Here is a 26,365-nt window from a genome sequence, read left to right on the forward strand (position 1 = left end):
ATGTCTATGGGCTCCAGTAACCACTTAATACCAGGTGGGCTGTGAGCTGGTCCACCCATCTAATCAATATGAAATAAAAATTATATTCCACTACGTGTGAAATGGTTTCATTAGGAGTATGCCGTCATCCAAAATGAGACGTGTGAGGGCTGCCCCAACCTTCAAACCGAAACGCATTACTGCTTCACGGCAGAAATAGGCAGGGTGGTGGTACCTACAAGCGCGGACTCACAATACTTCTTACCACCAGTAAAATACTCTCTCTGCATAATTTTCTCACATACGATTCCTTCCATCTGCTGCGATCCTTGGCTTGGTGAAGGGCATCGTTGAACTTGATGTTGAGAGATCGAATTTGGTCAGACCATATCGTGGGACTGCGCCCTCTGAGACGTTTGTCCTACATCAGCTGTTCAAGATTGTGACCCTCATTTCCAGCAATGTGTCCAAAGACCAATACTTTAGGAAGGCATATGGCTAACGGTAGATATGGTTACGATTGTTAATAATGAAACGAATATTTAAAAATAATTCATATATATTTATTTACAATTCCAGACTCCTTTATAACAATTAGATACTAAGAATTATAATATCGGCACTAATTAATTACATAATAGGGGTTTCTGCCAAAAAATTGTTGACGTTTTCAATGAGACAAGGCGGCGGCCGCACCCACGTGAGGCATGAGGTCGGGGACGGTGTCATGGGACCGCCTCAAGCCGCTTGTTCATAGGAACACGAACTTGACAACATTCCCTTGACAGAGACGAGGCGTCTGGTGTTGCAATATTCAAAAATAAAATTACATCAAACTGATTTATCCTTCAAATGATTTCTACAGTCTTAACAAATCACACTAAAGTATATTCTTTTGCGCCGCCATTTTGAAATCGATTTTGAATCGCTGCAATAATTTTTTGAGCATTGCAACACCGCGCCAACTTAAACTATGATTACATGCAAGTCAAATCGGAAACGGTTCGCGAGACGAGGGACTAAGAGTACTGAGACGAGACGGGAGGGTAGTCACAGTTGTACTTCACTTTTGACGGGTTTTGACGGTAGGCGCAACAGTTTTAAAGGGGTAGTTTTTTCCACTACCCTCAAAACATTACAGGGTATTGCGTTCTCACGTGACGAGTACAATTTAAAAGATGTCTGTATTCGTATCGACACGACTTTGCCGGGGCTCGAAGCTGATTCGTAGGTACAATGGTCCCTGGGAACGCACTTATCTCTGTAAATCGAGACGCGACGACGTACTCCAGTTTGGTACTCATAAGAAAACTATATAGATTAACATTTACTTTTACGAGTATACCAAACAGTCTCCTATTAATTATTAACCAAACAAAACTCATAACATTTATGTCTTTATATAGAAAACAGCTATCTGTGTTGCCAGCTACAAAATTAATTCGAACGCTCGACGGTGTTGCCATCTCTTGTCACTGGACAGCAATACAAATACAAAAGTCATGAAAACGTTTCATTAGTATTTTGTTTTAGCATTATTTTCGAGTTGGGCGTCAAAGTGAATTGAAAATACGTATTTTTAAATTATTATACCTGGCAGTCACCCACACGTGTTTAATAATGTATTTGCGAGAGTCCGGTCAAGATGAGTGTCTGATATACGCTCAGTTAATTTATCTCTTTAGAATTACGCCGTGTGTCTATGTGAGGGCCTATAGCCGGAGCCGCGGTCCGTGGGCCCTCCTGCTCCGGCTGCACGTGTTCGGATGCTATAGAAGTTGTCTGATCTCCTTGTGCACGTGGCAGAGGAAGTCAACGTATGACGCGCTTCCGTCGACGCCTCGGTCCTCGACCAGGAAGTGACGTAGCACCGTCTCTAATTTGTCGTGTTGGCGCATTATCGTTAGCTGAAATGAGATTGGGACAGTCAGTTTTGGTTGGCAGCCGTGAGCAACGCTCAGGGAGGATAACTCAAGAGAGCGTCTGGGTGGTATGTGATTGGAATGATACAGAGATGTAGAGTATATTTATTGCGAGACGGTCACGGCTTTCGGTTCGAAGGAACCAGCCCTTATATACCTTGAGACTCTGACCTCTACTCCGGACTTTTTGGCGGGAACGCGAGGAGTAAAGTTGTGTGATTTGTTTTATTTTGTCTATTTAGTGTTTCTTCAGGTTTAAATGTGTAATAGCAGTGGTTTGTTAACTGTTTAGTATCTGTGAAAGTGCACAAATGTGGGAAAACGAAATAAAGCCGCTGAACGTAACTTCTCGGGATCCTCCAAAAAGTCCACTGAAAAAGTCTCAATAAAAGACCACCATTTTACTGAGCTTATCTTTAATTTTCATTACTTCTCATTTCATTTCATGTCATGTTTCATATTAATCAACTTCATTTCATTTCATAATATCATTTTTCATATAAAAAAAGTTTCATTAAAATTAAAATAAAACTTGACTTAATAAAGGTCTTAGTTACCAGATCATAAAATCCCTTAAAAAAAAGATCTTTACTCCCTAGCCGGAGGGTAGCGTGCAGTGTGCGGCCACCGCTAGACTGCCCCGATCGAGCCGCTGCCGTGCGACACGGTCAAGGCAGTCCGGTTCAATTTTAAAATTCAATCCGTATCGTCATAAGTAATTAGGAATACCCGTTTGAAAGGTTTCACCACAAAGAGAAAATCTTGCATCGAGCTGGTGAAATTGCTCGGTCTACCGACGGTCCCAATGTTCGGAACTTGTATACTGGGTGTTAGGAGACCGCTTCCAAAATCGAAGACAGACGATACTACTAATGACTCGTCTGATGATGGGACAGAAAAAAAAATCGATACTGATTATAAAAAAATATATATTTTTAAAACGTTTTATTTATGCTCAATCATGTTAGTGCAGCTAAATGAAACGATAGTTTCATAAAAAATACATTATTGAAATCAGGATCGATTTTTTTCCCGTCCCATCATATCATTATCCCATCATCTCATATCAAATATAAATTACTAAAATCAGGATCGGTTTTTTTCCCGTCCCATCATATCCTTATCTCATGATCTCATATCAAAAATAAATTACTAAAATCAGGATCGGTTTTTTCCCGTCCCATCATCTCATATCAAAAATAAATTACTAAAATCAGGATCGCTTTTTCCCGTCCCATCATATCATTATCCCATCATCTCATATCAAAAATAAATTACTAAAATCAGGATCGATTTTTCCCGTCCCATCATATCATTATCCCATCATCTCATATCAAAAATAAATTACTAAAATCAGGATCGCTTTTTCCCGTCCCATCATATCATTATCCCATCATCTCATATCAAAAATAAATTACTAAAATCAGGATCGATTTTTCCCGTCCCATCATATCATTATCCCATCATCTCATATCAAAAATAAATTACTAAAATCAGGATCGCTTTTTCCCGTCCCATCATATCATTATCCCATCATCTCATATCAAAAATAAATTACTAAAATCAGGATCGATTTTTCCCGTCCCATCATATCATTATCCTTTCATCTCATATCAAAAATAAATTACTAAAATCAGGATCGCTTTTTTTCCGTCCCATCATCAAAGGTGTCATTACTACTATATTCTGTCTTCTTTTTCGGAAGAGGTCTCCTAACACCCAGTACATGCAAGCTTATCTTGAAAATTTCGTAAATTCAGGCATCTGTCACATATCTTGTATTCTATGATAGCTACCGCCACACCAGAGTCATTCATACGAGAACTCAAGATGATGGTGTTTAGTATGAAAGCTTCAAAAGTTTAGCTCGTGATAAAAAAAAAAATCAAATTAGTGTGATATCGAAAATCAAACCAAATTAATCGCATTAAAAGCGCTTTGTAATTAAAAGTACTTTTACGGTTAGGTTCTTCTCTTAATAAACACGAGGTTCATTAATAGAAAGAAAAAAAAAAAAAAGAATGTATTAAAAAAATACATAAATACTATTTATAATCTCACGAGTGAGCTAAATAGCTTTTTATTAGAATTATCTGAATAAACCTAACCTAATCTATCCTAAGAAGAAACGAGCCTGGAGATCAGTAATACAGGACCTTTTTTTATTGCTTAGATGGATGGACGAGCTCACTGCCCACCTGATGTTAAGTGGTTACTGGAGCCCATAGACATTTACAACGTAAATGCGCCACCCACCTTGAGATATAAGTTCTAAGGTCTCAGTATAGTTACAACGGCTGCCCCACCCTTCGAACCGAAACGCATTACTGCTTCACGGCAGAAATAGGCAGGGCGGTGGTACCTACCCGCACGGACTCACAAGAGGTCCTACCACCAGTTTAAAGCATTTAGCACCAAAGCATTAGTAGGTTCCTATCAAATCTGGATGGGCAGGAAGAGGACTGCGGAGAATGCAGGTGAGCGTGATGCATATTGATAGGGAACCCTCAAATCTATATTCCAGGATCCAGAGTCCAGTGGTAGACTCCAAATTCCTTCTTAACAACACAATGGCGCCGCGGATTGTTTAGAGATTCCATTAGTTTTAGTTTTCATGGTTTCTTTTCAAATAAATATAATGGTTTTTTTTTGGACAGTAGTCTATATTGTCATTCTGTCTGTCACGATAACGAAAGATTGAACCGTAAAAGTAGTTTTAATTATGATTTACGATCCGCGGAGACCGAACGTAATACTGAAGCGATTTATCTCAAAGTGAACACCAGCGGTTAGAGGTCAAGCCATCGCTAAAGCACGGGTTTATGTTCGCGTCGATACCGTCCACGCTAACAGCACACGCGACGGCATGTGGTCACCAGCAGCAGTAGAATGAAATACAAAAAGCCACACTCAAAACTTTAAAGCCATCTTCAAAAAGCATTTCAAAACAAACTTGCACACGTTGTTCCCCACAAGCAGCTCCGCCTTAAGACCTAAACCAAATTCCCCCACAACAGAACTGGAGAAAGGCCCCAAGCACCAGCCCAGCCGCCGCCCCCGGGAGCCCGGGCCTCCGCCCCCCGGGGCCGTCGCCGCGACAACCTACATCATTTTCTGGACTTGTTTGTGCGTGGCCAACAGATACTCAGTATAGGATTCGGCACCATTTACACTCCGATCTTCGACCAGCATCTTCCTAAGTTCCACCTCCTTCTTGTCGTACTGGTGTACCACTAACAGCTAAGCAAGAGATAGAACAGTTTCAAACACGCATGCAGAAGACATCAGGGGAAGTGGGCTTTACATTTTTAAAAGGGGGGAGGGTAGGAGGAGGAGAATGGGTGTCAATAACTAACAGATCGGTTACCGGTTCGATTTGACATTTTCTGTCGGTTGGATATCGACTGCTGTAGTATTATTTCAAATTAAATCAGAATTTTAAACACACACAAGTATTAGTTAGTGGATTTGAAGTTACTTAATAAATTTGGTGGTTTTTTTGCAATGTTTTTGATTTATCAATAGTAATATCGTCGATATCTCCTAAGATCATAACTTGGCGCTAGTATCGATAAAGTTATCGCGTTGTCCCCTACCTACAGTCAGCTCTTCGAGGGCGCCGGACTAGAGCAGCGGTCGGGGGAGCGGGATAAATTACCCCAAATGGGGTAAAATGCAATTTTGGGGGGTAAAAATGAAACTTTTGTGAGTAAAAAGTATATATTGAAGTGAAACTTCTTTAGAATCGTTGTGATTTCAAACTCAAAACAAGAAATTATCATTTACTTGTATTTTATGTGGGGGCGATTTTTTTCTTCAACTGTATATTACATATATTACTATTATTAGCGTTTTGTATTACAAGGTATTACATTGATAAATTGAACAAATTATGTTTAAATTAAATTTTTAGTTATTGTTTACTTTTCAAAATTATCATGGGGGCTATAATATGAAAAATACTAAAAAGAAGCGATTTCGTTTTTTTTCTGTTCTTCGCCATGGGGTAATATCAACTTACACAAAAATATTTTGGGGTAATAATTAAAAAAGTTCCCAGACCACTGGGCCAGAGGCTTCGAAGCACTTCTTCTATATCGTTCCGTCACTGCTGAGGATCGCGACCACGTGTGACGTTCCTCCACTGTGTTCGATCATGGGTGGCAATAACCGAAGCACTAGACCCACTGTATCACTGACATTGCTGATGTCCATGGACAACGGAGTCCACTCACTTGACCAATCAAGCTGGTCACATACCTGCTTGTACTGCAATACAGTATGATTGTGGTCCAGTGCCTGAGTTGGATATTTTTACTTTTAGGTTAGTTACGTTTATAAAAATGATCAAGGGCATCCTCCAGTTCAGTAGTGTAATTGTTTAATTTTATATTGTGAATAAAATTATTTCCTTACATTATAAGTTAGATTAGTTTTAAGTGGTCGTGTTGTTCTGTCGTATAATTGTAAGGAACGTTGTTGTACTAATTCAGCACTATGTCTTGTTTTGTCGTGCGCACGTAACTTATGTTGCAAGCCAGATTTTGTTTCTTTTTACTTGTGTTTTTTTTATGTATATTTTTAGCTTGTAATGTGTATTGTGAGCCTAACAAATAAATAAAAAAATTAAAAAATAAATCAATAGATAATGATCCATATAAATGTCAGTTACAGTGATTTCTTAAAAATTAATTAGTAAGGACACAGTTATAAAAGAAAACTACAACAACATATATACTACATACGATTGAAATACGGCACTACGAGCAAATTCTGTGAACCTCTCTGCAATTATTCAGAAAAGGTACATCTAATCTTGAGAATATGCTTGTCTGTACTGCAATATAGTACGATTGTGGTCCAGGGTGCAGGTCCAGGAGGGGGAGGGGGGTTGGGGGGCGTCCCCGTGCTCACCCGCATGCAGAGGCGGCGTGCGTCGCGCGCGTGCTCGATCTGTGCGCGCACGGTACGGCTGATGGGCGTGTCGAGGACGGGCAGCTCGTAGACCGTGGGCTCGATCTGTTGAGGGGAGCTCACGCCGAACACGTCGCGCACGAACTCGGCGGGCGCCTGGGACCCCACCCACAGCAACATGTGCACGCCGTTCTCTATCACGGGGAACCATTACTCACTATATAGCCCTCGATAACCAGGGCAACAATTACTGGTGGTAGGACCTCTTGTGAGTCCGCGCGGGTAGGTACAACCGCCCTAGCTATTTCTGCCGTGAATCAGTAATGCGTTTCGGTTTGATGGGCGGGGCAGCCGTTGTAACTATACTTGAGACCTTAGAACTTATATCGCAAGGTGGGTGGCGCATTTACGTCGTAGATGTCTATGGGCTCCAGTAACCACTTAACAACAGGCGGACTGTGAGCTCGTCCACCCATCGTAGCAATAAAAAAAAAACAAAAAAAAAATACCAGTTACAGTAGATTGGGAGGAATACGGACAAATCTGGGATGTCACAATACTTTTATTGGGTTGTTACAGATTTAACTTTGTTGCACTGAAAATTACTTTTATTTAGTGTTTAACAATATTAAATAGTTTAATTTAGTCATTAAAGTTTTGTAACTCATTAAAGATAATAAAAAGTTAATTACTTAAAGTTAGGTACCTACCTAACAACAAAATAGTGCTAGCCCTATTGTCCCCATACGCCAAGGTGAATCGGGTCAAGCTAGTTTTCTCAGTTTTTGTGTATATTTTGTAATGAATTATGTATAATAACGTATCGTATCTAAAAATTTAAGCCTTCGGAACCATTAAAAAAAACCATTGAAAATTTGTGTTGGATTTGGAAAGGGTCCCAATTCCATTTTACGGCAATAAAAGAGATAAATGTACTATAAGCGAATGAACGACCAATATATGATTATTCAAAGTTCCATCCACGTGACGTCATTTGAGCTCATGAACATCGGATGTGATAACGAAAGGAGTATCTATATATTAATACGTGAAGGAAAAACTTTGTATCCCTTTTTACGAAAATTGCGCGGACGGAGGAGTATGAAATTTCCCACACTTATAGAGAATATAGAGAAGGAGTGCAGAATGCTAATTTTTTTTAAATTATTATCTGTAAATCCACAATATTTAATATTATGATAAAATCCCTTAATATTTTACTATTTTTTAAGTATCCTTATGGTTATTAAATAAAACATTAACTGACTTAACTAAGTAACCATTGTCTGCATTGGATAATGAAATCGATAACCATTTTAACTAGCAATCAATATGATTAGGCGCGGTTGGACTGGGCACACAAGAGCATTGATTTAGTAATTATTAGAAGTAAACATTACATACCCAGTAAATATACCCCGAATTCATTCATCTTGTCTATGGAAGCCCTCAGCGGGGTGAGCTTAGCGTCCGGCGAGTCAGCCAGCTTGTGCAGCGGGAGCAGGCGAGGGTAAGTGTAGACCACGGATGTGGCCACGTCGGCGGTGAGCGCACGGTACATCGCGCACGAGCGGTCGTCGCACGTGATGTCGGGGCCTGTGGGGGCCCAGGGACCACAATAAGGTTCGACTCGTCCACACCAAGACGCACGATGACTTTAAGGTAGACTACTCATCTATACTATTTTCTTTGAAAATGTGATATAAAATTTTATTCCACTAGATCAGTGGTTCCCAAAATTATTTTGTCTATTGCCCACTTTGAGAATAAATTATTTTTTAGCGCCCGGTTTTTTCACCTACTTAAATACCACTCTAGCGAGAGCTCTGTCGGTGTCTATGAGTCTTCCTAATTTAAATTCCAAATCGCCTCTACATAACGCACCCTTTTTTTCTGGGTCTCTTACCGCCCCCTATTTAAGCCTGAAGCGCCCACAAGGGGGCGTTATCGCCCACTTTGGGAAAGGCTGCATTAGATGCTGATGAGCGCTTCCAACTCGTCCCGACTTTACAAGTGACTATGAAGACAGCCTCGCCGCCGGAGAGGGTTATTATGGCCTCTAGGACTATTCTAACTATGTCCGGTTTGTGTGAGTGTGAGTTTGCGGGGCTCAACCTGAGAGAATTTACAATCACTGGCCCCAGTCAGAGCAGTGGGTCACTGATTCTAACATTGGATCGTACATTTCACAAAAGTTACGCTACATACAGGTGCGGGAGGTACGTACCTCCGGCCAGCGCGTCGGAGCGCAGCAGACAGCAGGTGTAGAGCGGCAGCAGCTTCATGGACTCCGGCAGCACGAGCTGTCCGGCGGCGGAGGGCGAGGCGCAGTGGCGGCGGTAGGCGGCCAGCGAGCGGGCACAGCGCGCCCCCAGCGCCTGCCGCGCCGCGCGGCCCCCCGCCTCCCGCACCGCCCACACCGCTGCGGCACACAGTGCGCTGTCAGTACCCACTCTCTACTGTCTCTCTACTTATTTAATTAGGTTCCACAATCTATACATATAAATAAAATTGGAGTGTCTGTTTGTAATATTGAAATAACCGCTTTTTACTACATGCATATTGTTACGCGCTGGGTTTCGGGATAAATAAACTTTCACCAAAGTACAACTTAAAAACTGCATTCAACACTTAAAACACTTAAACACTTCATAAACATTTTAAAACACTCAACAAACACTAAAACTCTCAATTCGCTTGTTCCGCTTCGCTTCAGGTGATCCGTTCGCTGTCTCGCTTCGAGTAGTTCCGATTACTGACTGACTGCGTGCCATCCCTTCAACGCTTTATATCGCAATCGAGAATGTTCCACACAACTCTAGTCGTAATCTGTCAATAGATGGCGTTGTAATTCTCGAGCATTCTGGATCTTTCGATATTCGTTCGACTATTCGGCGATAGATGGCGTTACTCTTACCGGCGTAATAATATGAATATATATACGGTACATACACTAAAATAACATTTTTTACAATTTTTGTCTGTCTGTCTGTCTGTTTGTTCCTGCTAATCTCTGGAACGGCTGGACCGATTTTGACGAGACTCACTGATAGGTAGCTGATGATATAAGGAGTAACTTAGGTTACTTTTTTACTTTTAGACTAACTTCGCCTCGCGGCGTCACCCGCGGCACGACAATATCCGCGGGTAACATCGCGGGACTCAGCTATCAATAATCAAATTTAATGTTTCCAAAGCGAAGCGAGGGCGGGTCGCTAGTACTAATATATAAATCTGCAGTGGTTTTTACGGATGTTCCGTTATAACTACTGAACCATACATCCGATTGACTTGAAACTTGGTATCCATGTATAAGGGACATGTACTTAATGGATAGGCTAATATTTATATGTGTGTTGGACTTCCTAATAATAGTGACAATAAATAAGAATGTTAATTTTAAATGCCCAGCGAAGCGGACGAGTACGGCTATTAATAATAAAAAAATACCCAACTTTTAAGGCTAATCTTCTTTATATGTGGTATACATATGTAACCTCTATAAGATTTATCTTAAAAGTGGTTAATAATGTTATAAAGATGACATAAATGGACTTTTGAATATTGAAGAATATTGACAGTAAAAGAAGGAACATTAGAAATATAAAAGCATTTTGGAATATTGAAATATAAAAAAAGTGGTGAAGCAATAGCTTTAAATGTTGTTTCTCTTTATAGAGCAACTCAATTTGTGCTATAGTTTTACTAGGCTAAACTGTATTTTGATGTAAATAAAATAATACATTATATATATATATATATCTAAGTAAGTGAACCCTCGGACGTAGTAGGGGAAAGTTCGCGCATTTACACTCATGTGCAAAAATATTATTTACTCTGTGTCATATTGCTACTAATTTTTTAAGGGATTTTTTTTCTTTTGCTTAGTTGGACGGACGGGCTCACAGCCCACCTGATGTTAAGTGGTTACTGGAGCCCATAGACATCTACAACGTAAATGCGCCACCTATGACCTTGTAACTAAGATCTTTACGTCATGTCTTATTTTAATTTATATTCTTATTTTTATGAAAAACGATAACAAATATGAAGTGAAATGAATTGAAATGAAGATAATTAATTTGAGGCATTAATCAGCTTGGGATGAAATTAAATGAAATAAGATGAGATGATATGGGGTGAAATATAATCTCAGTAAAATGGTGGTCATTTACTGAGATTTTTTCAGTGAACTTTTTGGAGGATCCCGAGAACTCACGCCCAGCGGCTTTGTTTCATTTTCCGACATTTGTGCACTTTCACAGATATTAAACAGTTAATAAACCACCGTTATTGCACATTTAAACCTGAAGAAACACTAAATAGACAAAATAAAACATATCACACAACTTCACTCCTCGCGTTCCAGCCAAAAAGTCCCTAATGCTATTAAGGTATTAAAAACAACATAGAGTAAAATAGCTATTATTTCTATTATTAGGTCTATTATTATTTTTAGGTCAAAAGACATTAAAATTTATATTATGTTCTTTAAATTTTTTACGAAGCCTTTCTACGGTTCGGAGTTTAGCTGTTTGTTATGTGGTTATTATGAATGCATCTTTTATTACAGATTGATCGAAACTATCCATTCCGGTAACTTTCTTCTTCCCTGATCTTTTTTACCCGGAATTCGAAACACGGCGAGCAAGTCGGAGTCCTTAGCTTCGTTAATAATGCACCTAACAGTACTCACTGTTTTTGTTACTTCCGAAATCTGTTTTACTGTTTCCATATCATTCTTTCCCTGTTTTTTCATAAAGCAATATACGTCATACGCCATTTTTCTAGTTTGTCTTTTTAATACTACACCAGTTTGTCGTGGCATAGTGTATTTTTTTATAAAATATCAACAAACACTCAACAAATAGCAATAACAACAAAATCAACAAACAATTATAACAAAAAAATTTAATGATTAATAACGATAGAATTTTCACTGTACGCGAGTGTACTTTTGGGAGTCAGCGGAACGAGGGCGCGGGGCGGGGCGCCGGGGTCGGCTGATCTACCATTAGCCGCCCTCATCACCAAATCGGTTCTGCCCAGTTAAGTTCATTTGCTCACTTTGCCGGGTCATAGACACGTTTGAGTCTTTTTGTACGGATACTTCGATTCCGTATAATCAAATAAGTTTTAATTAAAATGAGTATAATAGCGGCTCTAACACCGCACGACGCACTTACCTTGTTTGGTCAGGAAGTTGATGCAGGTGTCGAGCTCCATGCTGCGGTAGACGTCGGCGAGCTGGTGCGCCACGCTGAGCGCCAGGTTGAGCACGCGCAGCCGGCGCTGGCCCGAGCGGTGCGTGTACAGCAGCGCCGCCTGCACGTACACGCCCTCCTCCGCCGTCAGCTTGTCGTCGTGCTTCACCTCGATGCCGACCGCCTTGTCCGCGTCTGCGGGACGGGGGGCGGGTCAGTGGGGGGGCGCGAGGCTGCGGCAGTACGCGGCGGGCACGCACCCATGACGGCGAGCTCCACGTCGGTGGTGTTGGACATGAAGAAGTGCCCGTAGAAGTCGGTGGGGCGCACGCCGGTGGACGTCCGCAGTCGCATGACGGCGTCGTGCGCGGCCGGACGTCGCAGCGCGCGCCGCACGTCCCGCAGCAGCCGCGCGCCGTCGCACTCCGCCTGCACACAGCACGCCGCCGTCAGTACGGGGTCCGCGGGGCGGGGCGGGGCGGGGCGGGGCGGGACGGGGCGGGGCGGGGCGGGGCACGCACCGTGAAGTAGGTGTACTTGTAGAGCTGTCCGCCGGTGAGGCGCGGCAGCTGCCCCACGGTGGCGGCGTCGATGTAGGCGTTGTTGCAGGCGAACAGCTGCACGGCCACGCCGGCCGCCGAGCACGCCGCGCCCAGCTCGTTGTACGCGGTGTTCTGCGGACCTGGGACCGCGCGCCGCTCGATTAGTGGCCGGGTTGTGCGCGAAAATGTATCCTAAGGTACCTTTTCGCCCTATTATACAGAATTTTCTTCAGACGGAAATTGGACGTTAGTTAAACGTGGCCATTGTGGTGTGCACGGCCATATGCTCATTCGTGGCTGAAGGAACGTCTCGTGTGCAATGGAACAGAGCGTAGGTCTGTGGGTCATGTGTATGTCATGTGTACATTATAAGTGCAATGCGTGTAAAAAACATTGCGCACATTCAGAAAACAAACGGAGATAGCAAAGACAAATTTGATTTTCAATATTTGCAGATGTATTATAATTGACATAGCTTTTACGTTTGAACTGCTTGCTCGTCTCCTAGTGCAAGCTGCATGTGGTCCCTCTCACCCAATATCTGCTTTTCCTTGTCGGTTCCCAAAAGCTTCCTGTCCTCGCGGTTGACGAGCTTCCCGGGCGCGTTGTACGTGGGCAGCGTAGTGTGGAACACGAACAGCTGACCGGCGGTGTCGGCAGCTTTCAAAGCTTCCAGACCAGCCTGGTCGAGGAATAATATGTTTATAGTAGAGCATAAGCAAACCAAAATGACGAACATCGAACCTGCGGCTGCACGACACTGACGCGTTGAGTATTAGTTATATCAACTCTGTCTCCTTAGCTACTAAATGGTTGAGGATTTTAGCCGCGTTATAATTTACAAGCTGTATCCGCCCGCTTCGCTAGGCATTTAAAATTAACATTATTATTTCTCACCCTCACAAGGATTCTCACCATTAACGCCCCCGTAACTGGTGTAGGGAGTCCAACACTCATTTAAATATTAGCCTATCCGTTAAGTACATGTATATTCTACATGGATACCAAGTTTCAAGTCAATCGGATGCATGGTTCAGTAGTAATAACGGTACATCCGTAAAAACTACTGTAGATTTATATATTAGTATACATATACATTTATTTATATTATTAATAATAAGCAAAGCTGTGGACCAACTGACTGATCCCAAAAGCTCCGTGTCGAGCGGCCCATTGGCGACCCCGACTGACCTGAACGGCCGGCAGCATGACAGTCTCCGTCTCCTTGTTCTCTCTGAACATGGCGGGAATCTGCTCCAGCAGGGAGGCGAGCACCGAGCCGCTGTCCTCGACCCTCTCCAGGAACCCCTCCAGGATGGGCACGAACATGTCGCCCACGTCGCCCACCGACAGCATTTGGGCTTGGCCTAAGCTGCCCTGGAACAAGCACACGCCGGACCTCCTCGTGACGTCACTGTACACGACGCGCCCCTCGGGTGGGGGTTACAGTGCGTTTCAAATAAGAATGTGCACGTCAATGACCCCTTGATCTGTCAAAGTTCGATAAGTATGGATAGCAACAACAATAAATTATCTTCTATTTTTTTAATGAATTGTTTGCCTAATTATGAAGATTATTAATATGTCTGTCTTAATAAACCATACATACCTATATAATTTTTTTGATATGTTGCATTTGACCGTACTGGTCGAGATAAATTAAACATGAATTTAAGATTATATATTAAAAAAAAAACACCTATTTAAAAATCAATACTGTCGGGCCCTATAACTTATGGATGGGCGACGATGATTATGATCACTCAAGCAGCAAACTCGAAGATCTGAATTATAAATTAATATTTAAAAAATCCTAACTTTTTTTACTGACTCTACCAATTCTTTTCGATTTGACGGCTATGACGTCACAACATGGCGCAGGTCCATGGACATTCTCGTTTGAAACGCGTCATACCTTGATGTTGTAGAAGTGAACGGTCGAGCTGTAGGTGATGAAGCCGACGCGGGTGTAGCTCTTCCCTTGCTCGTCCTTGGGCAGCTCCTGGAAGAGCAGACGGGAAGGCTTATTGTCGTTCGGTTCCGTTACAGCAGCGGTATTTTTTATCGCTTAGATGGTGGACGATGGTGGATGAAAGGCGACTGCATGCAGCAGAGATGCGAATGTTGCGATGGATGTGTGGAGTAACGAGAATGGATAGAATAGATGGAATGAATATGTTAGAGGAAGTCTGAAAGTGGCACCTGTGACAGAGAAGCTGAGAAGTGCGCGTTTGAGATGGTATGGACATGGTAAGAGAATGTTAACTATGAATGTGGAAGGATATAGAGGAAGAGGAAGACCTAAGAAGAAATGGAAAGACGATATGGGTAAGAGAGGAGTGAGGTAAGAGTGGAAAAAATGGTATATGATAGAAGAGTATGGAAGGAGAAAACATGTTGCGCCGACCCAGGTGACTGGGATAAGGGTAGGATGATGATGACGATGGTGGACTCACAGCCTACCTGTGTTAAGTGGTTACTGGAGCCCATAGCCATCTACAACGTAAATGCGCCACTCACCTTGAGATATCTCAATTATAGTTACAACGGCTGCCTCGCCCTTCAAACCGAAACGCATTACTGCTTCACGGCAGAAATGGGCAGGGCGGTCGTACCTACCCGCGCGGCCTCACAAGAGGTCCTACCACCAGTAATAAGTCCGTCCCCGCGCGCTCACCCGGATGATGTCGAGGATGTTCTCGCAGAACGCGTCGACGAGGCCGCTCTTGACGGCGTTGTACGACACGTCCAGCACGAACACGGTGGCCGGCGGCTTCGGCAGCGTGTTGTTCTGCGAAGGACAAACTTTTTTTTTAAAGCGATTTTATGACCTGGTAACTAAGACCTTTAAGTCATGGCTTATTTTAATTTATCTTGTTATTTTTATGAAAAAACTAGCTGACCCGGCAGACTTTGTAGTGCCTCAATCTATAAATAAAAGTAGGTCTTAGGAACATCCATAAAAACCACAGTAGATTTATATATTTAATATAGATTAACGATGAAATAAGGCACAAATATTTAAAAAGTAACGTAGTGCCATTAGAAGTTAAGTTTCTAACGAGGCACACACAAATGACGTCACAATCCACTAATTCAATTAGTTCCGTTCGATGCAGCGACTAGTACCGACCCTGCAGTACTCGGTGGTGGCGACTATCTCGTAGGCCCCCAGCGCCATCTCCGCCGGCACCCGCCCGTACTGCTGCATGCTGTTCACGTACTGAGTGTACTCCATCGGCACTGCAACGAGAAGCAAACGTGGTTTTAATACGCTTTTTTTTATGATTTAAAGGTTAACTGGTGGCCTGAAGGCCTTTCCAGTTTCACTAGAACAGGTGGGCGAGCAAAGGCGCAGCCAGGAGGGGTGGGATTTGCTAACAGCTGCCCGAGCGCCTCCGAAGGAGACCTAACAACTCAAGAGCAATTGCTTCGCTTTAGAAACTCAGCGAGCTGATGCATGGATTAGGTTGCGCGTCGAACTCTTTGCCGAGTTTGACGAGTACGGTTACCGGGGTCTCTAAGCCTGCTCCTAGTGTTGGAGCTGAAGGCGTCCCGCTTTTATTAGCTTCATACGTATGTATTTTATTATGTAACGGAATCTTTGAACACGATTTTGACCTCTTTCAAAACGTCGGATTAACTAGAAATTTGGCATACTTATTAAGGACTACTGACAATATAATATTTAAAAAAAAAAATTAAAAAATTTAAATTCAAGTAAAAAATAGAAAAGAAATTTGAATGAATAATAGTGTAAGAAAAAAAAAATTTTATTGTAAAAAAGCATATATAAGCATTCAGGATATTATCAAAATAACCCTTCTACTCATATCTGTTCATAAAATATATTTTTACAATAAAAATTTTTTTCTTACACTCTTTTTAATTCAAATTTATTAAAATTTATTTTCTATTTTTTAGTTGGATTTTCTATAAAAGCGTATTTTTTTAGTTTTTTTAAACTATTATTTATTTACTGCACTAGAGGGTTGGAGGCCTTTCCAACCCTCTAGTGCGGTCACGGTGGAGGTATCTGTGAAGCCGCGAAGCAGTAATCCAGTTCGAAGGTTGCAACAGTCGTTTACTATACAATTGAGACTTAGATATCATGTTTCAAGGTGAACGTCGGTGGACTGGAGCCACTTAACAATTGGTGCGCCGTACAAGCGTCTTTGCAAAAAAAAATCAACCACCGTGATATCGAAAATTAAATTTTATTGTGAACTTGCTGTCCCGCTCTTTAGCCCGGAATTTAAGAGCTGGTTGGTGGTAGAACTATGATGGTACACACCACTTCAGATTCGATTATCTATGGTATTATGGTATAGTGGTTTAAGACTCACCCTCAGTAGTCGCCTTGCAGAAGGCACACTTGAAATGTCTCCCGGCGTCCACGAACTTCATGTTGGGGCACATGTAGGCCTTGCAGCGGCAGCAGCGCACCGGGCCCATGCCGGGGGACCCCGTCAGCGCCGCGAAGTCCAGCAGCGGCGGCTCCAGCTCCTGCCCCACCGTCTCCGCCATCGGGGACACCTGGGGACGAGCGAGCGATGCGCGAGTTCATTCTAACACACTCCGGGGTCCTAGAGAGACTGAGATAGTCTAAATATACTTTAGACTATCTCAGTCTATATACTAGATACTTTTGTCCTGCCTATACTGATACTACTTGATTTTCACCCCGCCTATTTCTACCGTGAAGCAGTAATGCGTTTCGGTTTGAAGAGTGGGGTAGCCGTTGTAACTATACTTGAGACCTTAGAACTTATATCTCAAGGTGGGTGGCGCATTTAAGTTATAAATGTCTATGGGCTCCAGTAACCACTTGGTGAGCTGTGAGCTCGTTCACCCATCTAAGCAATAAATAAATAAAAAAGATAGTCTTTTTTTTTACCTGTGCTGATAACCTTGAGAGACTATTTCAGTTTCTACTTGACGTGTAGGTGAGCTCACGGGGCTCAAACCTGAAGACGTTGCTAACAAGAACCCTAGCAAGAGCCGTGCTTCGCAGAATCTACCACCGGATCGGAAACGCGACCCACTGAAAAGATCCGGCGAGGAACTCAGTGGGCTGTGTCTGTAGGTTAATTTACTCGCCGAGCCCTTCGTCGCAAGCGACGGGTTCGACGGGGACGGTGACCGGTGCTTGAGGTACCTAAAAGCTCCGTTAATGGATCGGGAGATTCTGTAATGACGTGTACTATCTCAAAGAAACTTACGACCAAACAGAACGGCATGGCGGTTTGCTTCAGCAGGTCTGCGGTCACAGGCACCGTGTACATGGAACTCCGAATGTAGCGGGGACCTGGGAACAGAGAGGTATGTTGGAACCGTTCAAGGAAACAAGGTTGGCTGATTGAACTTATCGTTTCTGAGATGATAACATCACGCACGAAAAGCTCAGCATAGCTGATTACTCTTGGCAGAGCAGTCCTGGTCATGTGGAATGTTATTACTGGTGGTAGGACCTCCTGTGAGTCAGCACGGGTAGGTACCACCACCTCGCCTATTTCTGCCGTGAAGCAGTAATGCGTTTCGGTTTGAAGGTTGGGGCAGCCGTTGTACTATAAAAATTAGACCTTAGAACTCATATCTCATGATAGATGGCGGCATTTACGTTGTAGATGTCTATGGGCTCCGTTGACCACTTACACCAGGCGGACCGTGAGTCCATCCACTCGTTTAAGCAATAAAATGTACACAATGAATACGGAAATGCAGGACGCTACTTAAGCGTTATTTTACGCGTCCACAATAGACAAATAGTGGCACCTTTTAGCGGACTCAAATGTAATTATCAAATATGTGAATATAATTCGATTAAAAGATGTCATTGTATGGTGCATTGTGCATTCTTTCTCCACTATGAAAATGATTTGTTGGTCCGCTTTAGGTACATACAAGTACCTTTAAAAAAAACATATCTGCCCCTGAAAATACCATTATATTGAGCAGCTGCATCTAATAGGCTATTTACCATCAAATAAATGCTAATTAAACAAGATAAAAAAACTTCTTACTGGCATTCCCTTTGTCGTCAACGATGAAATCGGTGGTCACCAGCGGCGGAACTAATCCTTTACCATTCGTAACAAAGACACCACCCCGGTTCTGTTGGTCATCCAACATCACCTCGATCTGTGCAATAGAAAAACAAATTTTCAATATGTATAAGCAGATTTAAAGCCTTGAAGATTATCGTTAATACAGTTAAGATAGTTTTATGATATGCAGGAGATAAGGAAATCGATTTCTCAAACTGGTAGCGGTGGCTCCTGATACAATACGGGTCATAAACACGATGTAGCATTATCACTTACATCTACATCTTCATATATACACATATGTATCTATATCTATATGCATGCCTAGTTTATTTACAAGATGCTGAGATATGTTAGGGTAATCAATGACAGCATCGGCAAAAAGAGGAAGATTGACAGATTGACTAAAAAAGTTCAGTGCAAGAGAAATTTAAGCCGACACAGGGACAGTACAATATTGTGTACTTTTTGACAAAACTCTACTGTGTTATTAAACTTAGGGCTTTTATATTAGATGAAAAAGATATACTGCATTGATCTTATAATAAATTGAAGATAATTGGTCTATATTGTTCATCATAAAGGATGAGCTGCCTAATCGCTGGACACACGCTTAGATAGCTTCCATAACTAATCCTATGTTCTGAACAATTCTGAACTTAAGTTTATGATGGTCATTTTAATTAGATTTGAATTAGACAGAGAATAATTTAAATTAATTATATTATTAACATATTTCAGATGATATCTTATAGTCGAATATGAGAATTTTTACTCATCTCAAAATGTTAAATGAATATTTATTTTCTTACCGGACTGGGCATTTGGTCCGGATCTAGGGTTTTCTGTGGTGGTTGATACTGCTGACCTGGGTAGCTTGGCTGTTGTGCTGGGAATGGAGGTTGGTACTGTGGCGGGTAGCCTGATGGTTGTCCTTGATATTGTTGCCCATGGCCTTGTGGTGGAAGGGGTGGCATGCCTGTTGGTAAAAAAATTATTCAATACTAGCAGATCCGACAGACAGTCCTGCATACACAAAATGAATGAATGAATGCATGCTCAAAAATTTATTCAAATCGGTCTAGCCATTTAGGTGGAGTTCTGTGACATACAATCATACAATAGAATTTATATATATATATAAATCCATTCCGACAGGAGCCCTCTTCTTCGATATAGCGAAGGCGTTCGACAAAGTCTGGCACAACGGTTTGATATACAAACTGTATAACATGGGAGTGCCAGACAGACTCGTGCTCATCATACGAGACTACTTGTCGAACCGTTCGTTCCGATATCGAGTCGAGGGAACGCGTTCCCGGCCCCGTCACGTCACAGCCGGAGTCCCGCAAGGCTCCGCCCTCTCCCCGTTACTATTCAGTTTGTATATTAACGATATACCCCGGTCTCCGGAGACCCATCTGGCGCTCTTCGCCGATGACACCGCCATCTACTACTCGTGTAGGAAGAAGGCGTTGCTTCATCGACGACTTCAGACCGCAGCTACCACCATGGGACAGTGGTTCCGGAAGTGGCGCATCGACATTAACCCCACGAAAAGCACAGCGGTGCTCTTCAAAAGGGGTCGCCCTCCGAACACCACGCTGAGCATCCCTCTCCCGACTAGGCGCGTCAACACCCCCGCCCCCGCCGTTCGCCCAATCACGATGTTCGACCAGCCCATACCGTGGGCCCCGAAGGTCAAATATTTAGGCGTCACCCTCGACAGTAGGATGACATTCCGCCCCCACATTAAGACGGTACGCGATCGTGCCGCCTTCATCCTAGGACGTCTCTACCCGATGATATGTATGCGAAGTAAAATGTCCCTTAGAAATAAGGTGACACTCTACAAAACTTGCATACGCCCCGTCATGACCTATGCAAGTGTAGTGTTCGCTCACGCGGCCCGCATACACTTAAAATCCTTTCAAATCATTCAATCCCGTTTTTGCAGGATAGCCGTCGGAGCCCCGTGGTTCATCAGGAATGTCGACCTCCATGACGACCTGGACTTAGAGTCCATCAGTAAGTATCTGCAGTCGGCGTCCATGCGCCACTTCGATAAAGCGGCACGACACGAGAACCCTCTCATCGTGGCCGCCGGTAACTACATTCCCGATCCTGCGGACAGAATGGAAAGCAGTCGACGTCGCCCAAAACACGTCATCTCGGATCCTCCCGATACACTAACGGTGCTTTTAGGTACTTCAAGCACCGGTCACCGTTCTCGTCGAACCCGTCGCTTGCGACGAAGGGCTCGACGAGTAAATTAACTCTCAGACACAGCCCACTGAGTTTCTCGCCGGATCTTCTCAGTGGGTCGCGTTTCCGATCCGGTGGTAGATTCTGCGAAGCACGACTCTTGCTAGGGTTCGTGTTAGCAACATCGTCAGGTTTGAGCCCCGTGAGCTCACCTACTAAAGTTAGGGTTACGCTGAAATAGCCGCTAGGGCTATCAGCTTAGGTAGGAAAAAAAAATATATATATATATATATATATATATATAAATATAAGATGAAGCATTCAAAACCAATAAGTGGCGTCAAAATATATACAATTAACATGTCACAATAGCTCTCTATAATAGAGGATCTAAGCATATGAGTTTTTTTTACAGCACAGGAGTCCACAAGCCCTGATTTATACTTTTTTTCGGGCCGGGGACCAAACCTCCTACGAGGTGCCCGCGCCTAGGGTACGCGCGGGGTATGTGGAACTTGACGATCTGGAGATGTTGGTTCGATTCATAGCCAAAGCCAACTGAATTCTGCTGTTTATGTTCAGATATAAAGCAAAAGTCTTAATCATATTATACAGTAGTTATCGCACCCTTTAAACTGGAATGCATGATTGGTTTTCCTGCAGAAATAGATAGATCAATTTTGTTTTTTATGATTTTATTGCTCAGATGGGTAGACGTGCTCACAGTCCACCTGGTGTTAAGTGGTTACTGAAGCCCATAGACATCTACAACACAAATGCGCCACCCACCTTGAGATATAAGTTTTAAAGCCTCAAGTATAGTTACGGCTGCCCCACCCCTCAAACCGAAACACCTTACTGCTTCACGGCAGAAATCGGCGGGGTGGTGGTACCTACCCGTGCTGACTCACAAGAGGTCCTACCACCAGTAATAAGTATTTTAGTAGTTTATAGAGAGATTTCACTTGTACACATCGCGCTACCAATACGACAGCATATAAACTAACCGTGTATCTGTTTTTAATTAATAATAATAATATTTATTTATTTCTCCTTATTGGTATAGTACAAATAGTAATAGAGATTAATCTTATAATTTATTTTGTTAGCCTTTAAAAGTGCTGAAGTCTGTACTAGGTTCAAAGACTTGTGTTACTGGTCTCCAGGTTTCTTTCTTGGCAGAAATAGGCAGGGTGGTGGTGCCTACCTGTGCGAAATCACAAGAGGTCCCACCACCAGTAAAATTGTACACACTTGTCGATGTCGCACTGTATCCTGCCACTGGGAAGTGATTTTAAAAGTAGATGCTTACCAGGAAAGGCTGCACTAGTAGGTGGCCCAGGTGGCGCTCCATATCCAGGCTGAGCAGGAGCATTGGGAAACTGTCTTTGCTGGGCCAAGGGTGGTGGCATGTGTGGCATACCGGGCATCTGTTGGTATGGACCTTGGGGCCCAAAACCAGGTTGTTGAGGAAAACCAGGTTGCGGAGGAAGGCCGGGCTGAGGTAAAAGCCCTTGTGATGGTTGTGGAGGGAGTCCAGGGTGGCTGGGTTGCGATGGAAGCCCTTGTGTTGGTAGCCCAGGTGGGCCAGGTTGAGGTTGTCCAGCCTGGACTGGTTGGGCTGGCAGACCAGGCGGGCCAGGTTGAGATAGGAATCCAGCTTGCCCTGGATGAGAAGGTATTTGACCAGGTTGTTGTGGGAAGCTAGGTTGACTTGTAGGTGTGCCTTGTTGACCAATATGTGGAGGTTGTCTCTGTCCTGTTTGCTGCTGTAGACCCGGTCCAAGTTGTGGAGGTTGGGGAGACATTCCTGGTTGCAAAGGTAGGCCTTGACTTGTCGGAGGGAGACCATGTTGGGGTCCTAAGCTGGATTGACCAGGCTGAGATAACCCTTGCCGTGGCATTTGGCCCGGGTGAGGTGGGGCTCCCTGTCCAGGCCCTGATTGAGGGCCTAATGACTGTGGATTGAGGCCTGGTTGCCCAGGAATAGGGCCAGCTCTTGACTGAGGTATTCCTGTTGGTATAGAACTTGACTGAGATTGTGGAGGGCCCTGCATTCCCGGACCTGGCTGAGGGGCTGCTCCAGGTTGAGCAACCATTCCAGCTGTAGGTTGATTTGGTGGCATTCCTGGCCGCACCGGTATAGGTTGATATGGAAAACCACCCTTAGAATGAGGTGGCATTTGACCAGATATACCCTGTGGTTGACTCATAGGTGGCATGGGCTGACTTGGAGGTCGCTGAGTTTCAAATCCTTCTTGGGCTGTTAGTGCCTGTCCTGTTGCAGAAGGAGGTCTCTGTCCTGTCATTGGAGGGAATTGTCCTCCCGCAGGTGGTCTAATCGGCATTGGAGCTGGCCGTTGACCTTGCCCTGGTCCAAAATTTGGTGGTGCTTGACCAGGAGGTAGCTGTGTAGGAGGGATATTGAATCCTTGTGAGCCATTTATGTTCATGTTCTGCATTTTCTGTGCCATGTCCTGATCAAATTGCTTTTGTGGCCCAGCCGGCATCTGACTATAGATGTTAGCATTCTGTACTCCATTGTACTCTTGGGAGCTAGGTGGATATATCGGGTTGTTGGGAGCATTATTATTTTGCCCAGGAGGTGGATATTGTGGATTCATCATCTTATGGTAAGCCGTATCACCTGAAAATAGAATATGCTGTTGTAATTTATTTATTAAATTTCTCACATGTTACATTACATTAGTGGACTTAATGCCTTTAGCATGCTCTACGAGTCAGCCAAGGGTGATACAGAAAAGAACATAGTAGGTGGAATTATTAAATTATTAAAGGAATACAGATACTTTACTATTATGTTATATAATATACTAACTATTCTTATTAAATGACCAGATAATAGTTTTACATACATAAACTAAATTCATTAATAAACATAAATTCTTCATAAATTTAATGATTATAATAAATACATACATCAACAATATAATGAATATATATCTAATATATTAAATACTATGTGCCAATCCTGCCAAAATTGCCAGTAATGCAGCATGCTCTTTTCTCTTACAGTCAATTTTTTCTACACTATGCTTTCCCTCTTAAGATAAGCATAAATATACAATATTTTAAACACAAAACGATTAATGATTAGAGGTGGTGCCTTCCAGGGAAAAATAGATTATACGAGAAGAGAGGAGAGAAGAACAAATAAAGCCAAAGCTATGTGAGGGATAAGGAAAAATTACATTGTTATAAGTATGATGGAAGGATGATTTTCTTAGTAAATTTAAGTTTTTTTTGTTAATGTTTTTATCTATAAAAACAGTTTTTAGAACCAATTTTCATTTATGTGACACAGAAGATAACCTCTTTGTATTTTTAAAAACAGAAAAAGGTTTTTGCCTTATGACAATAAAAAATTATTTAAGTAGGTATGCAATAACTTTTAACGTCATATTTTTGTTACATGTTATTTTACGTTGTAAATATATGACGATAATACTCTAAAACAATAAATTCTATCAATAAAGGCAGAGTTATTCAGATTTTGCCCTATAATTACAACTTGATTTTGTCTCAAGTTTTGTTGTTTTTTCTTTGTAGTTATAGATTTACTATGAATGTAGATACATTTTTGTTTTCATTTTCAAGTCTTTGCATGTTTTATTAGTAATTTCACACAAAAACATCTAAATAGTTGAAGAAATAATAAAAATCTTGTTGGTGTAATTTTGACAGTTGTCTTGTGTTTTCGTTTGTGTGAAGTTTTCACTGTGTTTTATGCAAATGAATATTACGTGTTATGAAAATAGTATTTAATCCCGGTATACTTACGGCTTCTGAGAGATATAAAAACGAAATTACACAATAAAAAACGTAAACAAGACACACAAATCACTTAAAACGTCGGGGCCACGTATTAGCAGTGTTGTCACACTAAAAACGCTTATGTGGAACTTTTCTTACGAGCACGGTGCTGCGTGGAACGAAATGAATTCTTTACTTTAAGTCTAAATTTTATTCCCATAAAGCTACTTACGAAGTAATTGATGATACAAGTCTTATTTTTGATTATTTTAAGAAATACAATTGAAATAGACATTGATGGAATTAAATGTTTTAAAGATTTTTATTTAAAAATAGCAAAAGTTTAAAATTTGGATATTGTAGTGGCAATCTTCAAACCAAAATGTCAAACTGTGCTGTACGGAAATAAACATTAACACGTTGGAATAGAGAGCTAATTTATGAAATATTCATTTCCGTATCAAGTTATGGTACTTTTAAAGTACCGTAAAATGGGGCTATTAGGGACAAATTCCAACTTTATGAGCAATTTTAAGGTAGTTGTTGATGTATATAATGCTATATCAGGATCAAAATGGTTGAGTCTTGGGGGCATCTTTGTAGTCTAATTTAAAATTATGCAACTAGCATTCCAGTTTAAGCAAAAAATGCAAAAATAGGTGTAATCCCTATTTACCCGAAAATTGCGGTTAATTGGGACGAAATGAGAAATTTGCTAGGGTTGGCACTACTTTTATTTTTATATATAGTTTAAATTTATTTATTTATTTAGTTGCACCAACAAAGTGATCATCAATAAAAAAAATTGGAAACTGACAAAAGTACATGGCAGACATCACCTCAATTATAGGTGCAATCGACAGTGCATTAACAACCAAAAAAAAAAAATATATATATTTATTTATACATATATAGTGGGCTTTCTTAGAAACGGTTTATATTTCTCCGTTCTTGGTAAGTACTTAGGGGCTGATATTTCTATCTGGGTTAAGAGATTAGGTGTGTCGGTTATTCCATGGATTAATCAGATGAATACCCCCACTCTGAACAAATATTAAATATTTTATTATGTATTACTTAGATATTTTTGTCCACCTTGAGATTTCATTGATCTTGTTACATGTCTCTGCAAAATCGACTTACTTATATTAAATTGCTTATCTATTTCAACTAAAGACTTATTCCCAATTTCGCTTCGAATAAACCAGATTTTTACCAACAAATTTAAAAAATATTTTATAACTACATAGACAACCCTACAAACCTGTACCTATTTATACTTAAGTCGTTTCCATTTCACGTATTCTCATCCCAATTGACCCCTTTTTCGTTGTTATTTATACCTAAGACGTCCCCAATATCCCCAAAAACAACAGATTTTTACATGTATTTTTATTTAATCAAATACATTAAAACCAATAACAACTGGGACTTACCTTTAATATATATGCTGGTTTAAACACTAAACAACGTTTATAAATCATAGTCGTCTTCTATTATTATCAAATAAATAAAAGAGAGCAAAGTTTCTAGCACTAAAATAATTACCACCACAGGAAGTTAATTTAAAACGCGATTTTTTATAAGTTAGCAGCATATTCAGATTTGTTTTGTGAACTTTCAACATTCTACTATTAAACTACAAAAAACGGAAGATTTTGCAACGAATATAAAACTTATATTGAGCGTCGAAAGATTTTCCCGGTTTTTTCCCGATTCGCCTCTCAATCCCTAATCGCCCCATTTTACCGGTACCTACATTTCTGAATTTCTATTTT

At 41.7% G+C, this 26,365-nt stretch overlaps 1 protein-coding gene across 2 annotated transcripts; it reads right to left on the minus strand.

The window, feature by feature from the left end:
* Positions 1-520: 520 nt before the first annotated feature.
* LOC101746623 (protein transport protein Sec24C) lies at positions 521-24,771 on the minus strand. 2 transcript variants are annotated; one of them, XM_038020808.2, is made up of 19 exons: positions 24,615-24,771; positions 22,126-23,460; positions 19,421-19,587; positions 18,585-18,702; positions 17,784-17,869; positions 16,908-17,097; positions 15,695-15,804; positions 15,239-15,352; positions 14,477-14,563; positions 13,753-13,938; positions 13,096-13,243; positions 12,541-12,701; positions 12,280-12,448; positions 12,002-12,214; positions 9,043-9,237; positions 8,220-8,411; positions 6,816-7,009; positions 5,008-5,141; positions 521-1,886 (listed from the first exon to the last, which is right to left on the minus strand). In XM_038020808.2, exons 2-19 carry the CDS (start codon positions 23,438-23,440, stop codon positions 1,883-1,885), a joined length of 3,783 nt encoding a protein of 1,260 aa, XP_037876736.1. In that variant the 5' UTR covers positions 23,441-23,460; positions 24,615-24,771; the 3' UTR covers positions 521-1,882. The 2 variants fall into 2 exon arrangements, with proteins under 2 accessions (XP_037876736.1, XP_037876737.1); XM_038020809.2 differs by lacking the exon at positions 5,008-5,141.
* Between the last annotated feature and the right edge of the window lie 1,594 nt (positions 24,772-26,365).

Source organism: Bombyx mori, chromosome 27 (genome assembly GCF_030269925.1).
Source record: "Bombyx mori chromosome 27, ASM3026992v2".
Taxonomy (NCBI): domain Eukaryota; kingdom Metazoa; phylum Arthropoda; class Insecta; order Lepidoptera; family Bombycidae; genus Bombyx; species Bombyx mori.